General features: G+C 38.5%; 1 protein-coding gene across 3 annotated transcripts in view; it reads left to right on the top strand.

The window, feature by feature from the left end:
- The window catches only part of LOC117418306 (major histocompatibility complex class I-related gene protein-like), a 61,553-nt gene extending 40,820 nt beyond the window's left edge, over window positions 1-20,733 (top strand). For 2 of the 3 annotated variants that reach the window (XM_034031228.3, XM_059035685.1), the window contains exons 4-8: window positions 3,187-3,474; window positions 11,016-11,123; window positions 15,176-15,208; window positions 15,743-15,790; window positions 18,800-20,733. In XM_034031228.3, the coding sequence (XP_033887119.1) occupies window positions 3,187-3,474; window positions 11,016-11,123; window positions 15,176-15,208; window positions 15,743-15,789 (476 nt within the window). In that variant the 3' untranslated portion in view covers window position 15,790; window positions 18,800-20,733. Of the gene's footprint in view, window positions 1-3,186; window positions 3,475-11,015; window positions 11,124-15,175; window positions 15,209-15,742; window positions 15,791-16,903 lie in introns of all 3 variants that reach the window. The other variant, XM_059035684.1, reaches the window with a different exon arrangement.
- The last annotated feature ends 6,980 nt before the right edge of the window (window positions 20,734-27,713 follow it).

Below are 27,713 nucleotides of genomic sequence, written 5' to 3'. Positions count from 1 at the left end.
CGCCAGTCAAAACGTATCAGTGATGACGCACAAAATGGCCATTTATTTTATTTTATTTTATTTTATTTTATTTATTTATTTATTTATTACATTTACATAGCCCTTTTCATACAAAGTATCACAAAGCACTGTACAGTACATTAAAAAAAGCATTTACATTTACACAAAATAATACCTTTGTATGAAGATCCCCAGGCATGTCACACACACAACGGCTACATATTAAGTAGCATATTTAAAAAAAAAAAAAATAGTATATAAGAATTATAATGTTAAAAATGCAGAAATTTAAGTTCCATTAAAACCCATGAAGATAAAGTTGTTTTATAAAAGTATGTTTTCAGACTTAAAAACTGTAACAGTCCCAGCTTCCCTGTGAAAGAAGGGAGGGCATTCCATCATTTAGGGGCTCTGCATGAAAAGGCCCTTCCTCCCGTGTTAATATTGTTGACCCTAGAAATAACCAGCAGCCCCGCATCCTATGATCTAAGTGCGATTTGGATGATACGGGGTCAGTACCTCCTGCAAATAACTAGGTGTTAATCCATTTAGGGCTTTATAGGTTAACAGCAAAATCTTAAAATGTATTCTATACTGCACAGCGAGCCAGTGTAAGGAGGCTAAAACGGGTAATATGTTCACTTTTCCTGGTTTTAGTCAGAATTCTAGCAGCAGTATTCTGAACAAGCTGCAAGCGGGATACCACACGTTTTGGGACACCAGAAAAAAGTGCATTACAATAATCAGTTCTAGATTAAACAAAGGCATGCATTAGTCTCTCGTCATCAGATATGGAAATAATTGATTTAAGTTTGGCTATATTTCTCAAATTGTAAAAAGATACTTTTGTAACTTCCCTAATATAAGTCTCAAATGATAATCAGGATCAAAGATGATCCCCACATTTAATTTCTAGTTTAAGATTTAATGAGAGATTTCTATAGCTGAGCTCATGTAATCCCACATAGTTTAGTTGGTTCTGAGAGCCCACGAAAATGACCTCTATTTTTAGAAAAATCAAGGTATAAGCACTTCAGACTGAGAAACTGGGAGTGTGGAACCAACTCCCCAGTAATGTTGTTGAAGCTGACACCCTGGGATCCTTCAAGAAGCTGCTTGATGAGATTCTGGGATCAATAAGCTACTAACAACCAAACGAGCAAGATGGGCTGAATGGCCTCCTCTCGTTGGTAAACTTTATGTTCCTAATAATACACGTCACTTTACAATCTAATAATACAATCAATACAAATAAGTGCAAATGAGGCAACCTTTGCATTGCATGCACATTAAAGAGCAAACTCGTATAATGAATGGGCACTTGTCACACGGCTGGCTGAGTGGTGACGTCAGAACCAGAAGATAAATAACACACAGGACAGATGAGGTGAAATGATGAAGGCGCTTGCTTGCGCTGGTTTATTACAAATAAAAAGGTTTGAACAAAACACAGGACACGGCACTTTAGCCAAAATAAACAGACAAACAAAACTAACACACTAACAAACCGGGACGAACACTAAACAAACACGTACCACGTAGCAATTGTTTTTTAACTTTAATTATCTCCTCACTCTCCCGTTCCTTCGCCCTGAACACACAACCCTGAGTGAGTGAAACGTGCACCTATATATACTGTTGTGCTGGGATTCAATTACTAATTATTCACTTGAATCCCAGCGCGTGAATAAATTGTGCAACCTCGTGCTCACATATTATATACTTTAAATGCACGTGAAGTCATGTGCAATCCTGTGCCTAAATACAATTATACATTTTAAATCGCACGTGAAACACAGACCCGTTTATATCCCGTGTACCAATGCCTATACACCAACATTAACACAGCACACGCAACATACAACACAGAAATGCACACATGGGCGGGGCACATTGCCACAGCACCATACAGGCCATTTTATGTCGGTCCGGAACCGTTTTCATTAATAAAAACATATACCAATTACTGTAGTGATAGTTGTTTTTGATATGTAGACTATAGAAAGTGAGTTATCATGGGGTATCATTTTTAATACGATCGGCACTAGTTAAGTGTCAAGTCCGGACACTTTTTTGTGTTGGTCCGACTTTTACCCACTATACTTTTGAATTTTCATTTTGAGTGTTCATAAATGGAGATCAATAACTCACAAATCATTGAGACGTGACTTCATTTACTCCTTGGCATCAAGACATTCATGGGGTGCAACACCGTTCCTTTGCGAGTTTGTATGTTTTAGTTATGAACTATTATGTAAAACGTGAAAGGAATATGCCTGCAGATTTTTCATGTTCATAACTACAGCAAATCACTGAGACATAACGTAATGTATTCATTGGCATTACATCTTTCATGGGATGAAATAGCATTATTTTCTTGTTTTCTTGTAGACTTATGCACTAATATATGACAAAGCCTACTGTACAATTTAAGGGGAATATTTCTGCATATTTTGATTAATACCTTGCAAATAATGGGACATGACTTAATTTACTCATTAGCATGAAGTGGGGGTGAAACACCATTCTTTTGCAAGTTTGTATGTAGGAGTTATGAACTACGTAGCCTACAGTAAAATGTGAAGGGAATATGTGTAGCTTACACTACAGCCTGTGATTACCTGCTGCTCAAATTCGAAATGCAAATGCTGCATTAATAAATAAACAAACCTGCAGATGATCAGACCTTGTTTGTTTAAACCCTGGATTTACAAGATATGAAATGAGCAAATCATAGCAAACACAATGATACATAAAGCCCAACATATATTAATCATACAAGGGTCTTATTATTTTTGTATGTGTTTTAGCGAAGGTCAGAGAGCATTCTGAAATATGAGAACAAACCCTCTATAGAAATAGTAAATACATGTTTTGCTATCCTGAGATGACAGAATGCACAGGCCATACTATTTAATTACTATAAACACAAAAGTACCTGTAAAAGACAATGCCTGTTTGTTCTGCTGTCAACTAAGACATTATTGAGCTGATCAGTTTTAATGAGAGCAGTTCCAATTCAATCTGACCAGCGTGCCAGAGCTACACTCAGATCAGCTATACATTAGCTCTCATTTATACACCCTCTCAGCCAATCAGAGTGGAGGATGTTTCTACAGTGTGATTAAATACTATATAAAACAAGACTGGAGGTCTAACTTTAACAGCACTCATATTCTTTACCAGTTCGCCCTGAAGTGATGCTGATACAGAGGAAAGCTCGTAAATCTGCAGGAACAGACGTCATTTGCCACGTGACAGGGTTCTACCCCCGAGAGGTTGAGGTGAACTGGGTCAGAGACGGAGAACATCTGCAGGAGGAGGGGGTGTGGAGTGGAGAGGTGCTACCCAACGGGGACGGAACCTACCAGCTGAGAAAGATCCTGACAGTGAGTCCTGAGGAGCAGAAGAAACACAGCTACTCCTGCCAGGTGGCCCACGCCAGTCTGGATGAGAAGATGGATGTGAAATGGGGTAAGAGAGACAGACCCTGGTACTGAGTGAAAGGGGGAGGGAGGCTGTATAAAATGAGAATTACTTGTTTAGTCCAGGATAACTGAGCAATCAAAAACACTACAGCCATTCTCTTCAATTCAAAATCTTTATTGCAACAGGGATTTCCCAGCTGCAGTTACCTACTGATACCATTTCACAAACGGGGTCTGCTTTAAAAACAGATGGAGCTAGATTAGTTGAATGTGGTATATCGGTGATTCTCAACCTTTTTTAATGTAGGGACCACCTTGGTGTATTTAATTTTTCCCACAGACCACTTGCCACACATTTTTTTTCACAACATCATTTTGAAACTCATTTTTATGTGTATGTATAAGTACATGTAGAAAGTAAAGTATTTATTTAACTTGCCTTACTAATGAAATCTCTGGGCTTAAATCTTTGCTACCACAGTTCATCAAGATATATTGTCATTTTGTGCATTGAAAGTTGCTGATGGCAAAGTCCCTGTTTCTTTTACATTTTTTTCACATTCTGAATGCTTTGTAGATAAATGGCATCTCAATTTTGCAGGTTTAAGTTTCGTTTGACAAAACTTACTGACAAAGGACACACTGGGGCTTGGGTCGGCCTCGGATCCAGTAAATGTAAAGACCAGCGCTGGTCCTCGCAACGTTACCTCGTGTAGCAAATTAATCTATCCATTTCTAACACAAATTATTGCACTCGCTGAGTCCGCAACTCCGCTCTATGTACTTATAAACAACACTGGAATACGAGGTCGGTGGGAAGCAATATGAAAAATTAAAAACTGATTGGCGAGTGTACAGGATTTACCACGTCTGGTGGGCTGTGATGAGCAAATTAAACGGGATTGGTGGCACACTGTCGGTAGGATTTTGGTTAACTATGACAGCGTCAGGAACAGACTTTACACATTATTTCCAGAAGTAGTGTTTCCTTTTGGCATATTGTCTTGTGAGATATTAAATCTGGCTGAATAAACCCATAATAAAACACAGAGCTGAAATCGATCATTCACACTACGGTACATTTCACAAGTCAAGCATTACCTGCTGTTACTATATGCAGGTTAACATCTCCAAAAGTGTATAATATCGAAAAAGGGATATTTCTATACCCGTGGCAACACTGTAGCACATATTTAACTGTGGTTTTAATGTTTTTTGTTTTTGTTTTCTTTATTCTAACAGAGTTAGGAATATTCAATACAGTGCGCTACTTTTATGCAGAGGGAAACGATGGGACAGCCAGATGTTTTTTTCCTGAACAGTGAAAGCAAGTAGTAAAGATCACAGATTAGAAAGATGTGCATTTACGTGAATGCTAGATGTAGATTGTTTTAACACTAGAACGACCAAGATGGTCATTTTTTTGATCGTAATTTAAATTTAAATTGCTGTGCGTCTGTTTAGCACTAGCATTGCCATAGCTGCTTTTTGAACGGCTTTTGCAATTCACATTTAAATATCTCCGCGTATGTGAATATCTCATGCATGTCCGTTCCCAAGTGTTACTCATTTTTATGATTCTGCAGCTGAAACACCGTATGGGTATTTAATTCAAATATTTAGTAAGTTTTATAAGCACTTGCTTCTTCAACCGCCAGATCCGCAGTTTTGTGGCATATTGAAATCAATACAATATAGCTGACAATTTAGTCTGGCCTTTAAAATAAAAAGTCATAAAATCAAAGTCATAAAATCAGTGTCATTGTGAAAGAACGTATTATATACTCCTGTCGAGTGCTGAAACACTAATGAAAGTCATTCTACACATCATATATTATTATTATTATTATTATTATTTTTATTATTTATTAGCAGACACCCTTATCCAGGGCGACTTACAATTGTTACAAGATATCACATTATTTTTACATACAATTACCCATTTATACAGTTGGATTTTACTGGAGCAATCTAGGTCAAGTACCTTGCTCAAGGGTACAGCAGCAGTGTCCCCCACCTGGGATTGAACCCACAACCCTCCAGTCAAGAGTCCAGAGCCCTAACCACTACTCCACACTGCTGCCCTATTATTATTATTATTATTATTATTATTATTATTATTATTATTATTATTATTATTATTATTAGCAGTTGTCACAACATACACATTGAAGCACAATACAGTGTGATATAGCTACGTTACTTTTTTCTCGTCTGCCTTTTATGCTAATTTTATACCTAGTTATTTATGTTTTATAATTATGTGCATACAACTTTCTACTCCTGTTTACACAGAAGTTTATTGCTTAGTTTATTTTTTTATTACAGTTTTTGATGTTTCTGTGTGCTCTTTTTGAAAAAAATAAGTATATTAAAATTATAAGCTGTATCCGATTGTTTGTTTTTTATTTTCATATCGACGCTGTTTTAAAATGGAGCCGCACATTTTGCGGGTGCGGCGGTTGTATGTAGTCCGAAATCTCGGCGGCAGTGACACTGAGGGCACAGGAGATCCCATGGGGGAAGAAGCAATCCTGTGGCAGCCCCTGCAAGGATGCCAGCCACTTCACCTGCATCCGCCCCTGCACCTGAGCAGCCGCTTCTCCTGCGGCAGGACCAGCACCACCTGGCACTCAAGAGGCTGATAATAATGGCACTGTTTGGAACACTATAAATCCTGGTGTTGAAGCTGCAGGTAGAAGAGGGGAACATAATATTGTGAGGGAAGTTCCAGGGCCCACGGCATATGCAAAACGCAGCATTGATGAGAGCACATTGAGTGCTTTTCACCTATTCATTTGACATGCATACGCTTCACCACATACAACATTGCACTGAAGCAGAAGCCCACTGAGAACTTAAAGATGATTCCTGGTCAATGCCCTTGGAGGAATCAGAAGCTTTCATTGCACTAGTATATGCATGTGGAGCATTTGGTGCCAGAAGCCTGGGTTACTGTTGATAGCTGTGCCAAATGTGCAAAAACAGCCTGCGGTAAGTGCACTGCATATGGAGGAGCAAGGAGGCTGTGTGGTCCAGTGGTTAAAGAAAAGGGCTTGTAACCAGGAGGTCCCTGGTTCAAATCCCACCTCAGCCACTGACTCACTGTGTGACCCTGAGCAAGTCACTTCACCTCCTTGTGCTCCGTCTATCGGGTGAGACGTAATTGTAAGTGACTCTGCAGCTGATGCATAGTTCACACACCCTAGTCTCTGTAAGTCGCCTTGGATAAAGGCGTCTGCTAAATAAACAAACAACATATGTTGAAAAGCACAGGATCTGTGTAATTTGTGCCAGCACTTAGTCTTTGTAAATGATTGTAAATGAAGCCCATTCTGTTCAAATGTTTATTTATTCATGTAATTGATTATAGTATGTCTGTGTATAAACGCATAGCTTCAGTTGCATATATGCGCTCTGTTATGTAGGCAAAAACACATTTATTTTAAATGTATTTGATACTTATTTACATTTCAGTTGTACAGTTTTGTATGTATGATATACCTGTATATACACAAATTTATTTTCAAATATTTGTTTATTTCATTTAACTGTCTTTTGAGGATGTGTGTTATGTAATATGTCTGTGTATAAACACATTTCTGTTCAAATGTCTGTTTCTTTACAATGTTTCGGTTGCGTAGATACTTTATATGACATTCCTGAATAAAACTACGACTTGTATTCAATTGTTTGTCCTTTCATTATAATATTTATGTTTTTAATATGCCGGTCAAATTGACCACTCATGGTTGTTTTAGGTATGCCTATAAACACTATAAATAGCCGTTCTAGTGTTAATTCATGCTTGCTTAAAGTCTGTACCTTCATAATGTGTAAGTTATTTAGTTAGTATGTGTTTCACATTAGAAAGCTGTTTCAGTTAATGGCGGCTTTGAAGGTGATGCTTGGTATTGCATCAAAGGAGCTGTAATATATATAAATTTTTAAACACATCGGTAATAAAAGAAAACAGATAAAGGGGAAAAATGCAGACTACATACATATCTCATAATTATATATAATGTGGTTAAAGTTGTGTGTTGTGTTGCTTAGTAATACATATTGTAGTAGCACAACGTGTGATTGTGTAGAAATGGGTTTTTGCAAGAATTGTGTAACCGAATTTTGGGAGTTGGAGTTTACTCACGGACCACAGGTTGGGAACCACTGTGGTATACCTCTGTACTAGCTAAGTGTAGCATAGCAATGTGCAATTATGGTAAAACATAGGCAAGCATGACAAAGCACAGAAATTAAAAACTGTCAACAAAATATAATACTGTACCTAAAAGGTGAAATTACAAAACTCTTTTGATCACTTAAAAAAAACTATTTCCCATAGAAAGACATTCGGTCGTTCGTACAATGAATCAGGCACTTGTTGCTGGTGTTCAGGTTTGCTTTAAGTAGGCATCTTTTCTTCTCAAAGTATGTGCCTTGTTTTGAGTTTAAGTTCTTTTTGTGTTAGTTTTGGTAAACAGTTTGTGCTTATCAAAAAAGCTGAACTTCATTCAGCTGCACAATTCAGAATAGCTACATGGCCCAGTGCTTGCACAGCTAGATCTACATTGATTTTAGGCAGAAGAGACCTAAAAATCATGCTGGATTCCAGAATAGACCGGTTCTAGATTGTAGAGGGTATCGCACCATTCATTTCAATAGGGATTTGGTCGGGACCCCAAAATCTTGCCGAATTCTACAGAATGCCGGTGTCCCAGGAAATAAGTTGATCGGGAAATAAGTTGATCAAGCTCTAGAATTTAAAGGGGAGGTTCCATTGTTTTTAATGTAAACAAGCCTAGGCTAGAAATAAGTAGATCGAGCCCAGGAAATAAGTTGATCAGATATATTAATGAACAATAAATAATTTTAAAATTAATTTTGTAAGTATAATTTATATCAATTAGTAGATCGGATTTATTCGGCAGTATGCTGCTAGATAAGATGATGTGAATATCGCTTTAGATCCGATATATTAGCCTAACAAAAATGCATAATTTAAAATGACTTTTGTACCTATAATTTACATTAACATGTAGATCGGATATATTCGACAGTATTACGCTAGATAAGGGAATGTGAATATCGCTGTAATATATATTAGCAGCAAATAATTTAAAATGAATTTTATGATTTGTACATTTCTGATTGTGTATTTCTGTTTGTGTAACAAACGTTCACTAGCAAAATGTGTTACGTATTAATGTTTTGCATTTCTGGAGGTGTTTTTGTTTTGGGAAGCACTACAGTATGGACAGCAGGTATGCGAGCGATTGTCCAAAAGTTAAAGCATGAGTTTCAATCATGGAAAAAATTAAGCTCCATGCTGCGATTACTAACTAGGCCATGGTGCACAGCAATCGCATGATGTACTTGAAAAACGTTGCGTATACAGTATTATTATTTTATATTTGTTTCATTTATTTTTACATACAGTACTTTGTATAATTAGGACAGAAAACAAACAGGAGACTGGTTATCATAGTGCAAGTATGGGAAGAAACAATACATGAATTAATTAAACTAAAGAGTTAACGTCTTTGCTAAACCGTGGTAAATACCTGAAGTTCAATACCAACCAAGATAGCTATTGTAAGAAACAGAGATCATACAGTATATAGGCTACTGTATATCAGCATGATTTTAAAAATGGTGAATTCCTGTAGTGCACAACCATGTAAGACATATAAAGAGAAAGAGATAGTATATTGAACTAAAATTTCTCACGATTTAAAATCATTTAGATATACACATATACAGACGTGCTCAAATTTGTTGGTACCCTTACAGCTCATTGAAATAATGCGTCATTCCTCCTGAAAAGTGATGAAATTAAAAGCTATTTTATCATGTATACTTGCATGCCTTTGGTATGTCATAGAATAAAGCAAAGAAGCTGTGAAAATAGATGAATTATTGCTTATTCTACAAAGATATTCTAAAATGGCCTGGACACATTTGTTGGTACCCCTTAGAAAAGATAATAAATAATTGGATTATAGTGATATTTCAAACTAATTCGTTTCTTTAATTAGCATCACACATGTCTCCAATCTTGTAATCAGTCATTCAGCCTATTTAAATGGAGAAAAGTAGTCACTGTGCTGTTTGGTATCATTGTGTGCACCACACTGAACATGGACCAGAGAGAGTTGTCTGAGGAGATCAGAAAGAAAATAATAGACAAGCATGGTAAAGGTAAAGGCTACAAGACCATCTCCAAGCAGCTTGATGTTCCTGTGACAACAGTTGCAAATATTATGAAGAAGTTTAAGGTCCATGGAACTGTAGCCAACCTCTCTGGGCGCGGCCGCAAGAGGAAAATCGACCCCAGATTGAACAGAAGGATAGTGCGAATGGTAGAAAAAGAACCAAGGATAACTGCCAAAGAGGTACAAGCTGAACTCCAAGGTGAAGGTATGTCAGTTTCTGATCGCACCATCCATCGCTTTTTGAGCGAAAGTGGGCTCCATGGAAGAGGACTCAGGAGGACTCCACTTTTGAAAGAAAAACATAAAAAAGCCAGACTGGAATTTGCTAAAATGCATATTGACAAGCCACAATCCTTCTGGGAGAATGTCCTTTGGACAGATGAGTCAAAACTGGAGTTTTTTGGCAAGTCACATCAGCTCTATGTTCACAGACGAAAAAATGAAGCTTTCAAAGAAAAAAACACCATACCTACAGTGAAACATGGAGGAGGCTCTGTTATGTTTTGGGGCTGCTTTGCTGCGCCTGGCACAGGGTGCCTTGAATCTGTGCAGGGCACAATGAAATCAAGACCATCAAGGCATTCTGGAGCAAAACGTACTGCCCAGTGTCAGAAAGCTCTGTCTCAGTCGCAGGTCATGGGTCCTCCAACAGGATAATGACCCAAAACACACAGCTAAAAGCACCCAAGAATGGATAAGAACAAAACATTGGACTATTCTGAAGTGGCCTTCTATGAGTCCTGATCTGAATCGTAAAGTAAAGTTACAGCTATACTAATATTAAAATGTAAAAATACGACCTTGTCCTACTAATATTATGGATCCAGCATGTCATTAGATTATATTACTGAAACATTTTGATTAAAGATTGACAACATTTTGACGTGTAAAATAATTTAATATATAAATAAATCTCTGCGATCACACAAACTACATCTGATTCACAACGATGTTATAGAAACATAAAAAGACAGGGGTTTATAACAATTTACCATATAGTCATCGATCACACATTTTAAAGTTTATATGAAAAGACAGTGGCACAAACACACAGTCTAATAAATAAAACGGGCAGATAAAAATAAAAAGCCATGCAGTGAACCTCCCCTTTAATCAAACTGTAGCCCCGCCTTACTTTTGTCTACTTTTGCCTTACTGCGCTTGTGCGATCAACTTATTTTCTACGACACCGGTATGTGGAGGGCCTGGATTAGACGGGTTTTACTGTAAATGCATGGGAAATGATGCTAAACTGCAAGCAAAATTACTGGTAAACTTTCATGCTTTAAATGGAGCCTAATGCCTGCTGCAGAGATGTTGGTCATTATCTTCAGTGATTCCTTTTGCTAAATAGTTTCCTGTGTTTTTGCAGTTCCAGAGGCTGGTATGAACATGCGGTTTGTTGTTGGTGGTGTGCTGGCTGCTCTGGTTCTGATCGCAGTGATCACAGGAGTTCTCATCTGGAAGAAAAGAGCATCAGGTGAGAGAGCGGGAGGCGGGGTTAAGAGCTGCTTCATTTAATGCTACATTTCTAATTCTCTTATGAATCGTATGCTGTATAGATAATAGTTGACAGCAGGGTTAGACTTGAGAGTGAACGCAGTCAATTTTTCATTACGTGTTTTTTAACAAAAATCAATTAATACAATATAAAATACTATATGAAGTGCATCCCCCACCATAAATAACTTCAAATTGCATCGGTTTTCCGTGCTGCCTTCTGTATGAGTTTTGACAAAGTGACCCCCCCTCCCACACCAATAAGAAATAGAACAAACGGGCAGCAGTGTGGAGTAGTGGTTAGGGCTCTGGACTCTTGACCGGAGGGTCGTGGGTTCAATCCCCGATGGGGTACACTGCTGCTGTACCCTTGAGCAAGGTACTTTACCTAGATTGCTCCAATAAAAACCCAACTATATAAATGGGTAATTGTATGTTTAAAAAAAAAAAAAAAACCGTCAACAACCGTAAAACCACCATCGTGTATTTTATTTGTATTTATTTTATAAACGTTAGAATATTTAACTGTTACGACCATTAATATACGATGAAGGAGGAGTATAGGAGATTTTTTTGTTCCTGTCGGTAAGACGATTGACACAACCATATGCTTTTTGTACATTTTGCAAGGCAGTTATCAATTTTATCCAAGTGTTTGTTTTTGTTTTCTCCACTATTACTAAGATATTTTTTTTTTTAGTAATTTGTGATTTGCATAGCATGATTTAGGGGAATTGTGTTTCAGTAAGAGGTTCGTTTTTTTTTTTTTTTTTTATGTAGCAAGAAATATTGGTGTGTCCTCGTCGCTGTATTATTAATTGTGTTCTTTTGAGAACTGAATATTGTATTGTGTTCTGTATTCTGTCAAAGGGTAACAGTATTATTTGTGTTACTCTTGTGTCCACACTGTTTTTAACATTGTGGTAGTAGAATTACCTCTGCACTCACTTAGTTAACTTGCATGACACTTACCAAACCAAAGATTATGTAACATAATAGATTTTTAAAAAAATGTTAAACAGTTGCATAGTAATCATTATTGTTCAAATTGTTCCATGTTGGTGTATTGGATCAGATATAACTTGCATTTTTAAAATTGATAAATTTTGTTGACTTTGTTAATCTGGCCCTGCTTACATGGGATCAACTAGGTAGAGAAATAGTTAATCCGTCCTGAGTAGAGCTGTAAATTTGATTAACAATAGAACTGTCATCTGGATCAGTGGGTCCTTGGGATGTGTATCCTGCTTCATACTTTACAGTCCACTCACTATTTTCTGTAGGAGTCTAACCCTGGTTGACAGGTCGTGATGGAGACATTAAATAGAAATACAGTGCCTTGCGAAAGTATTCGGCCCCCTTGAACTTTGCGACCTTTTGCCACATTTCAGGCTTCAAACATAAAGATATGAAACTGTAATTTTTTGTGAAGAATCAACAACAAGTGGGACACAATCATGAAGTGGAACGAAATTTATTGGATATTTCAAACTTTTTTAACAAATAAAAAACTGAAAAATTGGGCGTGCAAAATTATTCAGCCCCTTTACTTTCAGTGCAGCAAACTCTCTCCAGAAGTTCAGTGAGGATCTCTGAATGATCCAATGTTGACCTAAATGACTAATGATGATAAATAGAATCCACCTGTGTGTAATCAAGTCTCCGTATAAATGCACCTGCACTGTGATAGCCTCAGAGGTCCGTTAAAGCGCAGAGAGCATCATGAAGAACAAGGAACACACCAGGCAGGTCCGAGATACTGTTGTGGAGAAGTTTAAAGCCGGATTTGGATACAAAAAGATTTCCCAAGCTTTAAACATCCCAAGGAGCACTGTGCAAGCGATAATATTGAAATGGAAGGAGTATCAGACCACTGCAAATCTACCAAGACCTGGCCGTCCCTCTAAACTTTCAGCTCATACAAGGAGAAGACTGATCAGAGATGCAGCCAAGAGGCCCATGATCACCCTGGATGAACTGCAGAGATCTACAGCTGAGGTGGGAGACTCTGTCCATAGGACAACAATCAGTCGTATACTGCACAAATCTGGCCTTTATGGAAGAGTGGCAAGAAGAAAGCCATTTCTTAAAGATATCCATAAAAAGTGTCGTTTACAGTTTGCCACAAGCCACCTGGGAGACACACCAAACATGTGGAAGAAGGTGCTCTGGTCAGATGAAACCAAAATCGAACTTTTTGGCAACAAAGCAAAACGTTATGTTTGGCGTAAAAGCAACACAGCTCATCACCCTGAACACACCATCCCCACTGTCAAACGTGGTGGCAGCATCATGGTTTGGGCCTGCTTTTCTTCAGCAGGGACAGGGAAGATGGTTAAAATTGATGGGAAGATGGATGGAGCCAAATACAGGACCATTCTGGAAGAAAACCTGATGGAGTCTGCAAAAGACCTGAGACTGGGACGGAGATTTGTCTTCCAACAAGACAATGATCCAAAACATAAAGCAAAATCTACAATGGAATGGTTCACAAATAAACATATCCAGGTGTTAGAATGGCCAAGTCAAAGTCCAGACCTGAATCCAATCGAGAATCTGTGGAAAGAACTGAAAACTGCTGTTCACAAATGCTCTCCATCCAACCTCACTGAGCTCGAGCTGTTTTGCAAGGAGGAATGGGCAAAAATTTCAGTCTCTCGATGTGCAAAACTGATAGAGACATACCCCAAGCGACTTACAGCTGTAATCGCAGCAAAAGGTGGCGCTACAAAGTATTAACTTAAGGGGGCTGAATAATTTTGCACGCCCAATTTTTCAGTTTTTTATTTGTTAAAAAAGTTTGAAATATCCAATAAATTTCGTTCCACTTCATGATTGTGTCCCACTTGTTGTTGATTCTTCACAAAAAATTACAGTTTCATATCTTTGTTTGAAGCCTGAAATGTGGCAAAAGGTCGCAAAGTTCAAGGGGGCCGAATACTTTCGCAAGGCACTGTATGTGTGCTGAGAAATATGAACCAGCCCCCATTTCTAGTTTATCTTGTCTTTTAACGTCCTTGCTGTCTCGTGCAGCAAGTGTCTATACCTGTACTAGTCTTTGCACTGGGCTGGTGATTCCTCGATTTGTAGGAATCTGAAGAGCTGTCTGCCACAGTTGTCTCCAGGCTCAGCTTTCAGCTGGCCTTAAAGTTTAGGTTCTGAAAAAAACTACTGCCACTACTGAAGATGGGATAGAGCCTTAACTCCTGAAACAGCTGCCCAAGGAGTTTGTATGTTTCTTTAACTGCAAATGACACACCAGTTTTGTAGAGCACTGGAAACATGAACTTACCCAACATGAATTTAACACACATTCTATACTCTTGGGAAAACATCATGTAAATATGTGTGCTTATAAGCTCAACAGGGTTTTTACAGGTGTCAATAAGGACATTCATATTTTGGAAGTGTTTTTACAATAACAATCCAAAAATCGGTGCCAAAGAGGCTGTATGCAACATTTAGATAGACCTACTGTACATTCTTTCTGTCCTTATTTCATTGTAGTAGATATAACTCAAGGAAACCGGGATATTTTGGGATGCCCTGGATAGGTACACAGACCCACAATTTCGGGGCAGTCTTGTTCAGCTGGACGGGTCACCCTAGTTGCCCCCAGTCATTTATTTGGCTACTATTTTTGTTCTTTTAATGTGTAAAAAAACATGTGCATTAAAGAGAAGTAACTGATAGAATCTTCAGAAAAACATCTGCTATGGTTTTCATGCACTTGGCTGCCAAAAATGGGTCTGAATTTCTGGGTGATTTTAGGGAGTGCTTTTAGTAATGAATCCCAACAAGCTACTGTAGTTCTAAAAAGCAGTACTGGTGCAGGAAAGGTGAATGTGTCCAGCTCTGACATGTGTGCACTAATAACATGATTGTAATCGCAACCTTTTCCAGTTGAACAAAATCTTGGAGGGCAAGCCAGATGGTGGAGATGTTTGCAGTGTGTGGAATAATAACACATTTCTTAATGATATAAAGTAACTTGTAAATACCGTAATCCTGAGTTTTGTAATTCAATCCTAGGCACAAAGAGGCCTGACTACACACCAGCGCAGAGTGAGTATTTTAGAGGTGTTTTAATTATATATATTTAAGTTGAAATAAAACACTTTAATTTGGTGAAGATCAAGGCTGGAGTAAAAACAAACAGCATTGAATTAAATTAATTAAAATTTAAAAGACTAATTTGAATTTTTACAGTGGTTGGGAATGCAGTTCTTTTTAAATGCCATTCTTGTGAGAAATTGAACTTGCACTGCATACAAAAACAGATTTGTACAAAATGAACTTAAGCTACATACAAAAACAGATTTGTACAAATTGCCTGTACTACCTTAATATATTTTCTAATCATTCTGAGTGGTTCAGAGTATTATTTGTTTTCAGTAGCTGTGTCTACCTGGTTTGCACTGCTTTTAGGAGTTGTTTTTTTTCTAATGCCACCTCTGCTATATACTAAACTATAGTAAACATTAAATATAAATCGAAGTGAGACTGGCTTTAAGGCTCTGTTTTTCCATAAAAGATCTCTTCATTCCTGGTATCTGGTTTTATTATTATTATTATTATTATTATTATTATTATTTTCAGCAAAGGAACAAAGTGATGCATCACCCAACTCCATCAACAATGACTGAGGTAAATATACATTTTTGTTCACTTTACACAAGTATTTGTGTGTTTATTATTTTTATCAATCAATTAAAACCCCAAAAATATGTATTAAACACACCACTGCTTACATTTCAAAATCTTTTTGCTAAATTAAATGTAGGGATTTTTAAAGTTCTGTACTTAAACTTACAGTATTCTCTTAAGAGCCAAGATAGATACTATAGCCTAGGACAGAGCACAGCACCCCAACAAGGAGGGTAGAGTTCAGAGGAGAGCCTGAGAGCGCTCCTGCTTCTCACATTTCCTTCTGCACTCAGTACTGAGCTGGTTCACAGAACTGGGAGCATTCCTTTCTTATGCCTCGTTTCCACTGCCGGCCGTGGCCGTGGCCACAACAGTTTTTCTGGCCCACTTTGCTTTATCGTACCCGATGTGGCCAGACTGCTGACAAAGGAACTGTGTCAGCACGTAGCAGGGCGGCCTGGGCTTGTATAGGAAGCCAGCAGGGGAACAGAAAAACGTTTAACCCTTTACTGGTGGCATGTGGAAAAACGGGGAGACAACATTTGTTATCCGTAAGGGCTGACTTACAAAAAACAATTAATGGGCGCTGTGCAGAATATTCAAGTCTATGAAAAATAGCAAAAGTCCTTGCAGATAACGGATTCATATGAACACACAACAGTACCGACAGACAAAACAAACAATCTGGGTTGACTGCAGAAAAATTAAAGACGGCAACAATCTGAGCGGGAACAGCCAAAATGTTTTTTGTTTTATGAACAAATGGACAGTGTTTTAGGGTGCCGGCCTGTGAATGAGTTGCAGGGTCTTTTGAACAGTACCTGTGTGGAGAACGCCATGATGGAACAGCGCTCTGCAGGTGGGGCTTCACATATTATCATTTTAAAAAAAAATGGCATTTACGTAAAGCTTTAGTAAACCAGAAGCTTATAGAAGCTGTTTTTTCTTTCTTGTAGATAAAACATACATGGTGACGTTTTTGTAGATAAATACAAATAATCTTTACTGTTCTCTCTGAAAGCAGGAAACTGTCTGCTAACAATAATCATGCTTCTATAGACATTCAGAGCTACAGTGATTCTAGAGTAAAATGTGTCTTGGGGGTTGTTACAGGTTAATGCTGCTCGCCTGGTGTTCTCTCTACCTCGCTTCGCCCACGCTACTCCACTACTCCGCTCGCTCCACTGGCTCCCGATCACCGCTCGCATCCAGTTCAAGACTCTTGTACTAGCCTACAGATGCCTTGATCAGACTGCACCCAGCTACCTCCAGACCCTCATCTCTCCCTACACCCCCACTCGACCTCTCCGCTCCGCCTGCACTAGAAGACTGGCTCTACCTCCGCTACGCTCCCCTGCCTCCCGAGCCCGCTCCTTCTCCACCCTTGCTCCGCAGTGGTGGAACGACCTTCCTACAGATGTCAGGACTGCCCAGTCCCTGACCACATTCCGGCGCCTCCTTAAGACTCACCTCTTCAAACAGCACCTGTAGAACTCCTCTGTTGTATCCTGGGACACTATCACCCTTCATTTAAATATGCTTTATTTTGCTCTTATCTGCCCCCTATTTTACTGCATTTAATCCTGTACCTCAGAATATTGTAATCTCCCAAGTGTTTAATCTGTAGTATTTTGTACTTAATCATATCCTGATGTAACTATCACTACTTAATCATATCCTGATGTAACTTTCACTATTATCTGCTGTATTATTGAATTGTGGTTTGTCACACTTGAGAATTATTGTATTTCTTGTTCTTATTGTATGACTTATATTGTAACACTTGAATGTATTTGTATTTGCTTGCGATTGTAAGTCGCCCTGGATAAGGGCGTCTGCTAAGAAATAAATAATAATAATAATAATAATAATAATAATGGGAGAAATCACAATACTTTTTTTTACCCAGGTAAACGCAACAGCAACAAACCTAGCTGTTTGTTTTGGCTGCTGTCTGCCCCGTTTGGAAATATTTTATTTGCTAGTGGTGCTAGATTTACACATTGTTTTTTAACATGGGAGCTAGCTGATTCACTTTCAATCCATCTTCTTTTTGGTTCGGAAAATTGGGTTTTGAGAATGCTGTCTACAATAATATTATTATTATTATTATTATTTGTTTATTTGTAAATCGCCTTGGATAAAGGCATCTGCTAGAGACTAGGGTGTGTGAACTATGCATCAGCTGCAGTCACTTACAATTACGTCTCACCCGAAAGACGGAGCACAAGGAGGTTAAGTGACTTGCTCAGGGTCACACAATGAGTCAGTGGCGGAGGTGGGATTTGAACCGGGGACCGTCTGGTTACAAGCCCTTTTCTTTAACCACTGGACCACACAGCCTCCTATAGTGTATAGCACAAAAATAAAAATAGCGACAAAACTTTTTTCAATTGCAGCAGCCACGGCTCGGGCCGTTATTTTTCCCCTGTACTTCTACCACTACGAGTTTCTTTAAAACGCAGCACAATACCTTCCCACAATCCCCCAGGGACCTGATGATGCAGGACAAGAACTTCCCAATTTGGCCACGTTGGGAAAACACACAGAAACGCGTTTCTGTTGGCCTGGGCCAGTCCGGGCCAGCCAGCACCAGCCCGCAGTGGAAACGAGGCATAAGCCTTTCATCTAGTCTGTTGTGGCCACTGCTGTTGTACAGCTTTATACAGGGATGTGTTACACATTTGTGGTGTTGAGGACTAAAATCTATATTGGACACTTGTGACTGGCCTCATCTGTTTTAATCCCAACACAGCTTGAAAGTTACTGGGTGCAATTGTTTGCAGCAGAGCAAAAACTGTTTTATCTCTAAGGATAAAACAGTGTACCTGTAGCATAGGTGCAGGCAGCAGCAGCCATTTAAAACAGTGTACCTGTAGCATAGGTGCAGGTAGCATTAATTTTATTAGCATTTTGAGTTGCTTCTTGCTAGTTTGAGAATATAAAACAAAGTGAGCAAAAACGAAACTGATTCCATTGTGCTTTTGTTCTGTTTCTGTATTGTTCCAGGTGTGACTCCATTGCCGAGATGCATAAAAGAATAAACCACTCAACTGAGGCTTCATCTTTTATACTTCATGATACCTCTAGTAGTCTTTTGAGTAGTTACTATTGGCCATGTTTGATTTTGCACTATGCATCCTTCTTAGTTATGTAATTACGGCATTAAACTGCACCATACTTCGTATATGAGGGTGAACTTTCTGAAAAAACATTCTTTACATAGCTTTTTGAGTAGCACCTTCAAATGTCATCAAAAACATCGTGTGGCATAAATCTTTATCGTATCTTTGTAACAATCTACCTTTGACCCAAAAGGCCAACAAAACATTCCCAGAATAAGAATAGGTTACTACCAAATACTCCTTAAAAATGACATAAAAAGTAGATGGCAGAAAGGCAGATACACAGCAAAAATAGGATTGCTAGGTTCATTTGGGTGCAAAAACATTTAATTCCAAAACATTTGTCCAACACACACAAATTCGATGACCCACAATACCTCAGGTAGTTGATGACCCATGTACATAAAACCAAGCTGAAACAGAAATAGGACGGTGGTAAATCCACCGGTAAGCCTACAGAGGCAATAAATAAGTAGAAATGTCCCAAAATAATAGTCCAGTATCATAAACAAACAAAAAATAGAAAAAAACAAAAAAATCAAAAGCAAGTTTGTAATCCACCAACAAAAATAAAGTAAAAGGAAATGAAACAAACATCCGCCGTACAAAAATAATAATAAATCGGTTCGGTCTCAGCGGTTTGTGTGGTTGTGCATGAGCGCTCCAGAAAGACGTCACAAAGTCCAAAAAACACAGCTGTAATCCAAAATCCAAGGGTATGTCTTGTCTTGTTTTCCTCCAGGAAATAGCAATGAGAAAAAAATAAGTGCCAGCAACGTTTGCTAAACAAAGAACATTGACTAAAACTGAAAAAACTAAAGCTAGATAAACAGAGTCTACATCTAACTTTATACAGTTTTGCATTAACACATCTAAGTTTCGAAAACCTGGACACATGAAATACCCGACGGCAAACCTTCAGCAGCAAACTAAGCAGAGTACAAACTTCCAGCAGGAAAAGGTGCCATCCCATAGTGCATTAGTGCAGGGTTTATAAAGGTCAAGGTCCTCCAACATATTTAAAGGGGTAACGTTTCCTAAAACCCACTCTTAAAAGGGTAACAGTAAGCATACATTGAAGTATCATATATTCTGACTTTAAACACATTTTGAATACCGGGCCAGGCTAAAAAGTGGTGCGCTTAAATGGATAATATTTACTTTTGTGTGACAGGCGTCACATCTTTATTGTACATAAAGAATTACAAGATGGATTAAATCTTGAAACTGATCAAACTGGTACAAATTTATCTCTAAAGCAAATCTTTATTTATTAAACATGCTTTACAAGATGCGGAGTATAGAATTTGCTTAAGCCTGTGGAAAGCAACTTTCCTGAAGAGATATTTGTTCTTGACGATATGACTGTGTGGAATGTTTTTAACTATTTAGAGCCTTATTCTCAATGTTTTACACCAGTCTAACATGTATTCCAATAGTATGGTGAAGGTGAAAAATCTGAAAATTTCTACAAAAGTATATTACTAGGCATTAGTTAGGGGTATAGGGGTTAGTTAGGCACCTCTAAAATCGCCACGTTACATTCATGTAATGGTTAAAGGACACATAGATAAGAATAGACATTTGGCATTTTTGCTTTGTGTGTTTGTTTCCTTGTGTGTTTTGCAATATTTCTTATAGTAAGTGGTTGTTTGACAGACATTAACATTGGCGGTAGTACATTCTAAACTGCATCCTTCTCTCATAGACTGATCAGGAAGAAATCCAAAATGCCAGACCATTAAAATACAAAATCCATAAAATAGGGTAAAATAAAATCAGTAATATATAAAACCATTAAAATGTATATTAAGCACATGCTCCGGTGGTCCAGATTGAATTCATCAACTCAAAAATCTTTCACACCCATCTCACCCAGTAAGCATTTTGTTTTACAATAATATTAACCAGTATGGTTTTTACAGAAACACATTTAAAAGAGCAATCACACACTACTGTAATATCTTGATGTCATCAACCCCAAACCTCACTGATCCACCAAAATTAAGCATTACCTGCTGGCTGCCCGGTTAACAAATATATGCAGACTCGTCTGGTGCTTCATACTTTACAACACACTCAAGGTGTTGATATATATTAGCCTAACTGGAAACTCCCACCAGGGTATTCTCCTGTGTATTATAAAATATGTTGTAAATAAAATGGAACTTTGTTAAAGTGTTGTTTTAAGAAAAAAAGTTGTTTACTCATGTGTTTCTGTAAAATGTTATTAGTAATCTGTAAAACTGAAATTCAGTTTCCCGTTTAGTTTGATTCGATTCATGATCTTATATTGGGGCCTGTCACAGGAATGGCTGAGGTGGTGACGTCAGGCCAGACACAGGAACTGCAAACACACACAGGTAGGTCAGGTGCAAATGCACACTGCAGCGCTGTTTTTATTTTCAAAAATACAAATAAAAAGATTTAACAAAAAACACTTGCTCACAGAGCGAAAATAAATGGTTAAATGAAAACAAATCACAAACACAAAAACCCTAAGGTCAGGCTGGGCATCTGCCTTCACTGATCCTTACGTGTTTCTTTTCTACTTTCGATTCGTCTTCTCTCTCTCTCGTGTTCTCTCCTCCACACACCCACCCAGAGCACAGAAAGCTGCAGGTTTTTATACAGGTGACCATCTCCCGATTTAGCAACAATTAATTAACTTGGGAGATGGTCATCATCTTCACAAGGTCTTTTTTTTTTTTTTTTTAATAAAACAATAAACAAAACACAGCATTTCACCGTCATATTTAATACATCATACTATATTAAAACAAAACAAACACATTTTACAGCACTTTGTTTGTGTGCAGGGCCCTCTCCCCTCTCCCCTCACACATCACACATCACACATCGGCCCAATGGCCACCTCCCCCTTAGTCCCAATCAAAAGTCCCGGGCCAGGGGCTCCTGAGTGGCGCATCCAGTAATGGCACAGGATGCGCCCTATATTATTATTATTGATTTCTTAGCAGACACCCTTACCCAGTACGACTTACAGTTGTATACAAAAAATACATATCAAGAATTACAATACAATTAAGAGCAAGATACAAAATACAATGACTTCAGTCCTAATAAGAGCAAATACAAAACACAGTACGATTTAATAACAGGGCAGTTCAAGAGCAGAGAAGTGTTGATAGTTACATCAGGGTTAGATACGAGTGCAAGTGAAATACAAAATACTACAGATTGGGTTAAATGCAGGATTAAATATAGTAAAATAGCCTGGAGGTTGCTGGTTCGGGTCCAGGCTATTCCACTGCTGACCGTGGACGGTAATTCCCAGGGGGCGGCGCACAATTGGCTGAGCGTTGCCAGGGTGGGGAGGGTCTAGGTCGGTCAGGGTGTCGTCGGCTCATCGCGCACCAGCAACCCCTGTAGACTGGCCGGGCACCTGCGGGCTTGCCTGTAAGCTGCCCAGAGCTGCGTGGTCCTCCGACGCTGTAGCTCTGAGGTGGTTGCAGGGCAGGACCGCAGAGTGAAAAGAAGCGGACGGCTGACGGCACACATTTCGGAGGATGCGTGTGTCTGTCTTCGTCCCTCCCGAGTCAGCGCAGGGGTGGCAGCGGTGAGCCAAGTTGAAATAAGGGTAATTGGACATTTCAAATTGGGGAGAATTTAAGAAAAATAATTGGTGATTCCAAATTTAAAAAAAAAAAAAAGTCCCAGGCCAGGAAACAGGGCAACCCTGGCTCCAAGGGTGGCGGCCATGGTGGGAGGTCCTCCTCCCTACCCAACACTAGTAGCGGCCAAGCTGACTGCATACAGGCCGGCTCTATTGTAATTCTGCCCCTATATGCTTTGGTTGCCCACACTATATTTTTTGCTTCATTTGTAAACTATTCCATTGTATATAATGCACTTATTTGCAGTCACAGTAGTCAGTGTGCATTTTGCTTACCTACTAGCTTTCAAATCTATATATTCAAATGTAATTCGTGTTCAGCTAATTTTATACAAGTTCTTTAAACTGAGGCGCACACTCAAACTTCTTTTTATATGGTCTTATAAGTAAAGTGATCCACTCTATATTACATATATTAAAGGAAATAAAGTTATCTTTATTATTTAAAACATTGATGTTTATATTCTATCAAAAACCTTGTCGTGGCAGACACCCAATTATATATATATATATATATATATATATATATATATATATATATATATATATAAATAAAATAATATACACACACACACACACACACACACACACACACACACACACTACCGGTCAAAAGTTTTAGAACACCCCCATTTTTCCAGTTTTTATTGAAATTTAAGCAGTTCAAGTCCAGTGAATAACCTGAAATGGTACAAAGGTAAGCAGTAAACTGCCAGAGGTTTAAAAAAAAAAGTTTAGGTTACCAAAAACTGAAAAATAATGTACATTTCAGAGTTATACAAAAAGGCCTTTTTCACGGAACAAGTAATGGGTTAACAACTTACAGCTGTTCTGCAGCAATGGAAGTAAATTAAGCCTTGAAAGTTGATGCTAACAATTCCTACAGGTGTCCCAACTTTTGTTGATTACTTACAAACCCTCTGTCTGTATAAAAGCAGTGTTGGAACAGACTGTGTTACTACACCCTCTTAAGCATTATTTGGACAGTATTGTACTGCAGGAAGTAGTATATTGCTGTCATAATGGCGAGAAAAAGGCAATTAACAAAGGAAGACAGACAGACCATTATAACCCATAAAAAGTGTAGGTCTTTCCTTTAGAGAAATTGCAAAGAAAGCCAAGGTGTCAGCGAGTACAGTTTCCTACACCATCAAAAGGCACTTGGAAACTGGAGAAAACTCTGACAGGAAGAGGTCTGGCAGACCCAAAGCCACAACAGAATCAGAAGACAAGTTTCTGAGAGTCAACAGCTTGCGTGATAGGCGGCTCACAGGACAACAGCTTCAAGCACAGCTTAATACTGGTCGAAGTAAGCAAGTCTCAGTTTCAACTGTGAAGAGAAGACTTCGAGCTGCCTTGTTTGACAGGTCGAGTGGCAGCAAGAAAGCCATTGCTAAGATGGCAAAATAAGAAAAAGAGGCTTGCCTGGGCCATGAAGCACCGCCAGTGGACTACTGAAGACTGGAAGAAGGTCTATGGACCGATGAATCAAAGTTTGAAATCTTCGGTTCATCACGCAGGGTTTTTGTACGCCGTCGAGTAGGCGAAAGGATGGTTCTTCGGTGTGTGACACCAACTGTCAAACATGGAGGAGGAAGTGTGATGGTCTGGGGCTCTTTTGCTGGATCCAGAGTCGGCGACTTGCACAGAGTGAGTGGCACCCTGAACCAAAACTGCTACCACAGCATTTTGCAGCGCCATGCAATACCCTCTGGTATACGCCTAGTTGGTCAGGGGTTCATCCTACAGCAAGATAATGACCCAAAACATACCTCCAGGCTATGTCAGAACTACCTTAGAAGAAAAGAACAAGACGGTAGGCTTCAAATCATGGAATGGCCAGCAGAGTCTCCAGACTTAAACCCCATCGAGCTGGTTTGGGATGAACTGGACAGAAGGGTGAAAGCAAAGCAACCTACAAGTGCAACACATTTGTGGGAACTTCTGCAACAGTGTTGGGAAGAACTTTCCGAACAATATTTGATTTCCATTGTAGAAAGAATGCCACGAGTGTGTTCGGCTGTTATATCTGCAAAAGGTGGCTACTTTGATGAGTCAAAAATTTAGATTAAATTTTGTTAAACAAAACTATTCCATGATTTCTTTTTTATCTCCAATTGTTTATTTGTTTTATGCTTTAATTTCAGAGTACACTGAGACATTAAACTGCGTAAATTTCAATAAAAACTGGAGAAAAAAAATAGAGAGAGAGAGAGAGAGATAACAGGGCTTGGAAAAATAACCTCTCGTTAAACAGCATCCGATGACTGTGCATATATATATATATATATATATATAGCGTATTACATATCACATTTTAAATTCCATGACAAACTGCCATTTTATTTGTTAAGTTACAAAACCACAGCCAAAAATGAGTGGCATTTCACCTATTTCCTTTAATATATTTGGGGATGAATCTTCACATAACTGGTACAACACTAACTTTGAGTGAAGACAGCAGTCCACCTGAAAAAAATAAATAAATAAAATAAGTGCACCAGCAAGAGAAGACACGTAACAGTAGATGAGGAACAGCTAAATGAAATAGAAGAAAACAAAAGACTTAAAAAAACACACACACAAAAAAAAAACACAGCATGGGCTGGTTAATGTGGAACGCTTGGTGATCTGAGGTGGGTAAACCTACAATTTTACCATTTATTTATTCTCACCAACTTGCTACTAGGACATACTGGAAAATTCACTACACCCTATATATCCAGGGAAAAATAGATTGAATTTATTATATTAAACTAAAGAAAAGAGAATACCAGGAACAAAGGAAACAAAAAATAATTTAAAACACCAAAGAACTACCTCCTCGGTATTTATTCGCTTTTATAATCGGGGGAAAATAGCTCAGGGGTTTGAACAGCAATAAAGAACAGCATTACACAAATTAACAAGAGTCCATGCCGTAATTGCATAGTATTAGTATTTAAATAGACATTTCACACCATTAGTAAAAGCGCCAGCTATTGCACACCCTTAAGTAAATATTGCACATTCAGGCACATTAGCACTTGTTCAGAGGTAGTAGTTAAATATATATTGCACACAATCAATAGCAGCACCTTCAATTAACTTACACCCATCTAATCAAGTAAAGCATTCAATTAATACACATATTCCAATAAATCTTGCACCCAATTAATACACATTTGTTAATTGGCACACATTTAAATAAATATTGTACATGACAACTAGCAGCACCCTCAATTAATAAGCACATTTGTTAATCAATTTGCACACATTTAAATAAATATTGCACAGGACTACTTTGGAATGCATATTAACAAACCCTTAAAAAGAAAAACAGCCATTATGCTGTATGGTTTATAATTTGTTTAAAATGTACGTAACTACAACTACCTAAATTAAGCTACATTAGCGCAATTAATGGGTCAAGGGCCCGGTAACTAAGTATATATAAACATAACCATAGAGCACATAGGACGTTGCAATGCATTGCCGTTTCAAAAAAAGTACTGACAACAAGGCAAATGCATGTATTCAAATCGAGTTAACGTTCCTTGAGCTATCTTCCCCAACATCACATAACAGAAAAAAGACAAAAAATAAAATAAAGTGTCTTTGCCAAGCGGCGAGGAGTACGTTGGATATTTCTTCTGCCGAGTAAAAAGAAAAACCGTCCCGAACTATAACAGAATCTGTCCTTATTTCGGCCAAAACAATAACAAACTCCCGCAACCCGGGAGATCGCAGTAACCAACCAGATAAGTCCCCAGACCGTCCAAGATAGCAGCACAGTCCCGAGATAACAGCACACAGTACAGGATTAATCGCACATGGTTAGTTGCCCAAACACGCAAAAAACCCAGCAATACTAATAATATCTTTTCAGAGTCAAACCCGCTTGAAGCTTGCCGGTCCGATTCGCCTGGATGCCCTCAACTCCGACACCACACAGCAACAGCAGCAGTCCCGTCACTCGAACCATCAGCACACGTTTCCTCCTGGTAAACAAAAACCCACGGCAACTAGTTACACAGACTACTAAAGCAACAAAAAAACAACGGGACTAAAACCACTGGTTTAACATCAACTTGCGGTTCCCAAATCAGCACCCATTCCTCAAGCCCCATTCCCCACTTTTTAACCTCTGCACAGAAAAGAAATCCTCCAACCACATCACTTCCTTCTACTATAGAATCGTAAATCCTTAAAGCGACAGGAAGGATTTACACAACACGGTAATATAGGGCACAGCTCTACAAATGTACTTAAAGAAACAATTATGGACATTCATTTTATGGAAATAAGTCCAAAAAATCTCAACAACATTAAGGGAATTTTATGCCAGTGCAAGAAATTCAACTGGGGACCAGTATTCAGTCTCTAGTTTTATAATGCTGAGCTAGAGTAAATAGATATTTTAACAGTAGAAGTTTTAACATCTCTGTTGACAGCGAGTTTAAAACCAACAATAATGTATTCCTGTCAGTCAGGAAAATTCTTAGAAAAGCAGGTAATGACAACAAGGCCAGACACCACCCCCCGAATTACTGGCCTGGATTTTAAGCATCTGTGGGAAACTGAGGCACTGTCCCCTGACACCGCGGTCGGATTGGTGCGTAAAGTCTGGTTCGATCGTCAACTTAATCTGGCACGACTTGGACGCGAGGGTGTCAGACAACTCACAAAAACATATTTTGAGATCCAAAAGGATGAAAATGTACTAGAATATGTGTGCCTCGCATATAACGAGTTCACAAACTCACGTTAAGCTCCATCGCAGCTGCTCCCCTTACTTCCTTAGTGTCATTTGAAACTCCGCCCAGCATCACAGCTTGTGCTCAGTCCTCCAGGTTCTAGTGAGATGGCACTTTCGATGCAGAAATACACAATAAACAAACATGTGCAATTTATTTTTAATAAGCGAATAATAAATTAAATTAAATTTAGGACTATATTACACTGCGGATGTATACACAATAAATGCTTCTGGTTTTGTCTTAATTTAATTGTGTTTTAATTATTTTAATTATTTTTCATCCCCCAAATCACAGGTAGCCATGTTATAAGCGGTATAAACCACTTCGGGCCATGCGGTTCCAAAGATATATACAGTGCAGTCCGTTTATAAGAATCGCTGATATAAGAATCAACCGCATATAGTGATCAAAACTACTGGGAC

The sequence above is a fragment of the Acipenser ruthenus genome, chromosome 13, assembly GCF_902713425.1.
Source record: "Acipenser ruthenus chromosome 13, fAciRut3.2 maternal haplotype, whole genome shotgun sequence".
NCBI lineage: Eukaryota > Metazoa > Chordata > Actinopteri > Acipenseriformes > Acipenseridae > Acipenser > Acipenser ruthenus.
Note: the sequence above shows the minus strand (reverse complement) of the source record. Positions and strands in the feature narration are given on the sequence as shown.